General features: G+C 44.2%; 1 protein-coding gene across 1 annotated transcript; it reads right to left on the bottom strand.

The window, feature by feature from the left end:
* Window positions 1–398: 398 nt before the first annotated feature.
* Window positions 399–6,844, bottom strand: LOC128704397 (uncharacterized). Its single transcript, XM_070103072.1, has 2 exons — window positions 6,355–6,844; window positions 399–1,010 (listed from the first exon to the last, which is right to left on the bottom strand). Exons 1-2 carry the CDS (start codon window positions 6,796–6,798, stop codon window positions 693–695), a joined length of 762 nt encoding a protein of 253 aa, XP_069959173.1. The 5' UTR covers window positions 6,799–6,844; the 3' UTR covers window positions 399–692.
* Between the last annotated feature and the right edge of the window lie 312 nt (window positions 6,845–7,156).

The raw sequence follows: 7,156 nt of genomic DNA, 5'->3' as shown, positions 1-7,156 counted from the left end.
AAAACCTTTGTACTTGTGTAGCAGTGTACTTAGCAGCAGGATGTAGGTTGTGTTAAGTTAGTTTTAGTGTCATTATGTATGATGCAGTTATTCAGTAGACTGAGTACTGACAATGTTTATTTATTGCTCATAATCAGTACCATTGTTACATAATAATATGCGTGCCTACTTATGTATAATATTTGTACATGCAGTTTTGAATAAACTATAAAAAATACTAAATTTTGGATTAAAGTATACTCTCAGTATATATACGTTGATAAAAATACACCTCGGTGTATATACGCTGAAAGAAATACACCTCTCGGTGTATATATGCTATTATAGTTTATTTGGGTATATATCAAACTAATTTTTACTTTATCCTGTTCATAATTACTACATAATAATAATAACAATAATAATAATAATATTTATTTACAAAAGGAACATCACATTTGTTATGGATTTTTGGGAAGATACGAATTTATAAAAAAAAAAATCCCTCTTTAAAGTCAATACGTATATAACTATATACATGTATAATAAAACATTTCGGGGAAATTGTAACTAAACGTAACTAAACATTATAGAGTCAAAGGTTTGCAAAATAATAATAAAATTATAATAAAAATAATCGTAGTAATGTGTTGATTTTGATGGATCAATCAGGTTGTAAATTATGGATAATAAGTCCTTTCTGTTGGGTAAAATTATGGATAATAAGTGCTCTCTGTTGGGTATGGATTAAAAGTGCTTTCTGTTGGGTATATGTAAGTGCTTTCTGTTGGGTAAAACGTATTTTCTTCTGAAGTAAAAACTGAACTTTCGAATGGAGAAGTTGTACTAGACGAAAGGAACGTTGTCTCTGTTGAAGAAATACTTGATTCTTGTGTTGACTCAGTTGACAGGTGTGTTGACGGCAGATTGGTGTGGCTGCCGTACACTTCTGCTGTGATGCTGTCAATGGCACAGCCATACAGAAGCTCACCTGGAGGTGCCACATCTCCATTGTAACAGAAGACTGCTATCTGTAATGCAAAATTAAAAGATTTAGTTCATCAGAAATTCGTGTACATTTAATAATAATACTAATAATATTCTTTTATTATTAGTAGTAGTAGTATTAAACTGTAAAGTCGTATGGGTCATTGGAATTTTATCTAAGTACAAGTACACATAAATAGTTACACAACTTATCATACATAGATATGTAAATTACCTAGGATAACCCAAAAAAATCATGCATGTATATGAATCCAAGCATAAAAGTGCAGTGAGTACTAGACAGCGGCACTAACAAACTCGCCTGAATAAACTTAAATAAAACGATGGTTATTGCGCTTAATTGTGCAGGAAGCTATTCTGAGTCCTGAGTGTTTTTCGTGTAAACTTTGAAACTGTACGGGTGGAACGTAGTGGATAGAATTAAGATATGTGGGGTTGTGTACATGGCGGACGATGGGGAGGCGCAGAGAATAAATTTCAAGGAAGTTGTGAATAGAGCGATGGGTAGGATGCGCGGGTGGAGGGCCGGGGATGTAACGTTGCAGCAGAGGGTGGTGGTAAACACACTTGTGTACAGTAAAGTGTGGGGAGTGGCAGAAGTATATCCCCTGAGGTCGTGTGATATTCAGGAACTGGAGAGGGTGGTTTTGAGATGTGTGGGGTTATGGGAAGCCATGGCTACATTATTATTATTATTATAATCAAAAAGAAGCGCTAAGCCACAAGGACTATACAGCGCTGCAGGGCAGGAAGGAAGCGAGAGCATCAGGTGGCAAAAGGGAGATGAATGAGTAATAGGTTACGGATAACAGCGGGGCAGTGGATGGTGAAAGGGTAAAGGGCAGCAAGAGACTGAACTAGAAAGGGCTGAGGGGAGTGCGAAAAGTATCATCAGAGTTTGTGGAGTAAATCAGTCGTTGTCAAGAAGTCAATGAGAGAGTCAGGATTAAAGGAGGGTCCATCAGCAAGAAGGGAAGGTAAAGAGAGAGTAGTAGAACGAGGACGACGTTGGAGGTAAATTCTGCGTGCTCGTTGATAGAGAGGGCAGTCTATCAGAATGTGGCTAATCGATACTGGAACTTGACACTGCTCACAGAGAGGAACAGGGTGCCTCTCCATGAGATACCCATGAGTAAGACGAGTGTGACCAATGCGAAGGCGGGAGAGAGTGGTCTCCCAACCTCGGCACTGATGACAAGAAGACGGCCAGTAACCTATGCTCGGTTTAATAGAATGAAGTTTGTTACCGAGCAGAGTTGACCAACGTTGTTGCCAACGGGTGCGAAGGTGGGTAGCTATTGCAGCAAAATAGTCCAGAAATGGAACACCTCGATAGGAAATTGGTAGGTCATGTACTGCTGACCGCGCAGCAGTGTCTGCCTGTTCATTGCCCTGTACGTCGACATGACCAGGGACCCAACAAAAAACAATATCTTTGTTTGGTAGAGATACGGCATAGCCAAAGTTGGATACGGAGAACTAGGGGATGAGATGTATCAAATTTTCGTATAGCCTGTAGAGCACTAAGGGAGTCTGAGACTACTACAAATGATGACACAGGCATAGATGCGATACGAATAAGTGCTGCAAGAATGGCATACAGTTCAGCAGTACTATCATTTACTATCTTCAGCTAGCTGAAGATAGTAAATGTCCCCGCACGACGCTGTCCGGAAACACTGCTGCGAATCCGACGCCGTCTGAAGACTGAGCCATCTGTGTACACAGCGGTGGCATGAGAATGGGAGTGGAAGTGATCAAGAAAAAGAGAGCGGGAAGCCACCGTAGGCAGTTGAGCTTTCGAGCAAGGGAGTGAGAAAGAACAGACCCGAACAGCTGGAACTTCCCAGGGGGGTAGGGAAAAGTGAGATGCTACATGAACATATAAAGGTGGTAACTGAAGGGAAGACAAGAGTGAATGTAGGCGAAGAGAAAAGGGACGGAGCAAACAGGGGTGGCGAACGAATAAAGAATGTCTACTAATATCGGTGACCATTCTATAAATGGAAGGATTGTGTAGATCGTGAGAGCGTACATAGTAGCGAAGGCAATGGGCATCACGGCGATCAGACAAGGATGGAACATTCGCTTCTGTATAGAGGCTCTCAACAGGGGAACAGCGAAAAGCACCAAGGCACAAACGTAATCCTTGGTGATGGATAGAGTTAAGGCTAGAGAGAGTAGCAGGAGAGGCCGCGGAATAAATCTGGTCACCATAATCGAGTTTCGATAAAACGAGGGCTGAATGTAGGCGAAGCAGAGTTCGACGATCAGCTCCCCAGGAAAGATGAGCAAGGGTTTTAAGAAGGTTTAGCTGGTTGTGACAAGTTGCCTTCAGAGAGGTTATGTGAGGTTTCCAGGATAACCGACGGTCAAAGAGAAGGCCTAGAAACCTGACTGTATCACGTTCGGGGATACGGGAGCCATAGAGATACAAAGGATGATCGGAGATAACAGAGCGTCTTGTGAAAGTAAGTTGGTGAGTTTTGGTACTTGAAAATTTAAACCCATGCGTGGTGGCCCAAGTGGAAACACGGTCGACCGCATGCTGGAGAGAAACTGCAATAAGATGACAGTCAGCGCCTGCACAAGCAATAGCGAAGTCATCAACATAGAGTGATGACCAAATATTGGGTGGAAGAACAGAGGCCAAATCATTTATAGCAAGGAGAAAAAGTGTTGTGCTTAGAACACATCCCTGAGGGACACCTTCAGCTTGGACGAAGTCCGGGGAAAGAACATTATTGACTCGAACACGGAAATGTCTGTCAGTTAAAAAGTTCTTAAGGAAGGATGGTAGATTGCCTCGGAGGCCTAAGGAATGGGCTTGGGCCAAAATATTATACCTCCAAGTTGTGTCATATGCCTTCTCAAGGTCAAAAAATATGGCAATAACATGGCTACAGAAGGAGGTGGTGATGATGGGCGTGCGGCAGGGTGGGACTGGGTCTTTTACCTTTGGACACACGAGTGAAGGCAGTGTATGTGAAGCAGCGGTACTTGAGGGTGGGAGGGGAGAGGGGTAGAAGGGTGGGAGAGGTCATGGAGGATGTGCGAAAATGGTGGAAGGGGAAGGTGCTACTGGTGTGTGAAGATGTGGTGCGTAATTTGTTGGCAGTACGGGATGCAAAAAAAGTAAGGGTAAGTAGGCTTGGGAGGACAGGTAGGCAGGGTAAAGTGATACAGGGAGTAGCAACATACCCGATGTATGATTGGAGGGGCATTTGGGAAGACTTTCGGAAGATCAGATTAAAGCCAAGGGTTCGTGAAGTGGTTTATAGATTCTTTATGGGAATTCTAGCTACAAGGTCAGCGCTATATAGAATGGGTTATGTAGGTGCGGGCACTTGCTTCCTTCCTGCCCTGCAGTGCTGTATAGTCCTTGTGGCTTAGCGCTTCTTTTTGATTATAATAATAATAATCGACACAGTTCCTCACAAGAGGTTACTGCAAAAGCTAGAGGATCAGGCACACATAACAGGAAAGGCACTGCAATGGATAAGAGAATACCTGACAGGGAGGCAACAACGAGTCATGGTACGTGATGAGGTGTGAAAGTGGGCGCCTGTGACAAGCGGGGTTCCACAGGGGTCAGTCCTAGGACCTGTGCTGTTCTTGGTATATGTGAATGACATAACGGAAGGGATAGACTCAAAAGTGTCCTTGTTTGCGGACGATGTGAAGTTAATGAGAAGAATCAAATCGGATGAGGATCAGGCAGGACTACAAAGAGACCTGGAGAGGCTACAAGCCTGGTCCAGCAACTGGCTCCTTGAGTTTAACCCCGCCAAATGCAAAGTCATGAAGATTGGGGAAGGGCAAAGAAGACCGCAGACACAATATAGTTTAGATGGCCAAAGTCTGCAAACCTCACTCAAGGAAAAAGATCTGGGGGTGAGTATAACACCGAGCATATCTCCTGAGGCGCACATCAATCAGATAACTGCTGCAGCATACGGGCGCCTGGCAAACCTACGGATAGCGTTCCGATACCTCAGTAAGGAGTCGTTCAAGACTCTGTATACCATTTACGTCAGGCCCATACTGGAGTATGCAGCACCAGTTTGGAATCCACACCTAGTCAAGCACGTCAAGAAATTAGAGAAAGTGCAAAGGTTTGCAACAAGACTAGTCCCAGAGCTACGGGATTGTCCTACGAAGAAAGGTTAAGGGAAATCGGCCTGACGACCCTGGAGGCCAGGAGGGTCAGGGGAGACATGATAACGACATATAAAATACTGCGCGGAATAGACGATGTGGACAAAGACGGGATGTTTCAGAGTTGGGACACAGACACAAGAGGTCACAATTGGAAGTTGAAGACTCAGATGAATCAAAGGGATGTTAGGAAGTATTTATTCAGTCATAGAGTAGTCAAGCCGTGGAATAGCCTAGAAAGTGAAGTAGTGGAGGCGGGAACCATACATAGTTTTAAGGCGAGGTATGATAAAGCTCATGGAGCAGGGAGAGAGAGGACCTAGTAGCAATCAGTGAGGAGTTGGGGTCAGGAGCTATGACTCGACCCCTGCAACCACAAATAGGTGAGCACACACACACACACACACACACATCAGGAATCATTCAGGACCCTGTACACCGTGTACGTTAGGCCCATATTGGAGTATGCGGCACCAGTTTGGAACCCACACCTAGCCAAGCACGTGAAGAAACTAGAGAAAGTGCAAAGGTTTGCAACAAGACTAGTCCCAGAGCTAAGAGGTATGTCCTACGAGGAGAGGTTAAGGGAAATCAACCTGACGACACTGGAGGACAGGAGAGATAGGGGGGACATGATAACGACATACAAAATACTGAGAGGAATTAACAAGGTGGACAAAGACAGGATGTTCCAGAGATTGGACACAGTAACAAGGGGACACAGTTGGAAGCTGAAGACACAGATGAATCACAGGGATGTTAGGAAGTATTTCTTCAGCCACAGAGTAGTCAGTAAGTGGAATAGTTTGGGAAGCGATGTAGTGGAGGCAGGATCCATACATAGCTTTAAGCACAGGTATGATAAAGCTCACGGCTCAGGGAGAGTGACCTAGTAGCGATCAGTGAAGAGGCGGGGCCAGGAGCTCGGACTCGACCCCCGCAACCTCAACTAGGTGAGTACACACACACACACACACACACACACACTCACTCACTCACTCACTCACTCACTCACTCACTCACTGACACTGACACTTGTCATCTAGCAGTCAATAAGTACCTGGGTGTTAGTTGACACTTATGGGTCACTTCCTGGGGTGGGGTAGTATATACTAGATAAGGCTGAGCTTTAGTATGAGCTGAGGTAAGATACCAGCTTAGAATGTAAATGTAGACTTGTAATACTAATAATTTATGGATACAACATACCATTATTGGCTCATCCACTTGTGGTAATTCCTTCGTCATAGTAATCCAGTGGTCGGTGTCTGGTGTGGAATATTCGTTCATATCAAGGAAGACATCACCATATCTGCCGTCGTGCACGTATATGTTGATGTACATATTGCTGGAATCTAAATAGTGAGATCTCATAAAGAAGGTCACAGAGAAGTTACCACCATTATTACAGTTGAAGTAGGGCGAGAAGAGTTCATCGCTGTCATACTCGCTATCCATTATAGCGAAGCCATCGGTGCCTGATGGTGGCAGAGGATTAGGTGAGGTATCTCTCTTTTCCCAGTGCCATGAACCTCTGTTGGGCTCCCAGTCTTCTAAACTGTTGTCAAAATTAAAGACGTAGAACTGAGCAAGGGTGGCCACGACTAGGCTGCTGAACACAATCGTACAGACGACCATCTTGAGACCAGCCATGGTGAATCGTTGCTTCGGAAAGAGTAATGACGTCAACCCATCGAGAAAGGGGTTATATACCCCGCTTTATCCATGGGAGAAAGAACATCTGTGGAGACTGCGTCATCTACTGGCAAGGCGGACATTTCCTCTCATTGTGACGCTGTCAGATCAATATATTTTGTAACCTGGTTGACGGTGTCTTCTAGATGGGAGGGAAGTAGGTGATAGCTAAATGATGGGATGTTCCAGTTTAACATCTTTATAATGCATGGGCGGTCATATAGCTCCTGAGAAGTGGGAGGCATTCATGTTCGCTCTAAGGAAGGGGAGGTGAAATCCCGTTCATTGGATCAGGATCCCCTCTCTGGCATCAAGG

Source organism: Cherax quadricarinatus, chromosome 84 (assembly GCF_038502225.1).
Source record: "Cherax quadricarinatus isolate ZL_2023a chromosome 84, ASM3850222v1, whole genome shotgun sequence".
Classification (NCBI taxonomy): domain Eukaryota; kingdom Metazoa; phylum Arthropoda; class Malacostraca; order Decapoda; family Parastacidae; genus Cherax; species Cherax quadricarinatus.
The sequence above is the reverse complement of the archived record's forward strand: the minus strand, read 5'-3'. Positions and strand labels throughout refer to the sequence as shown.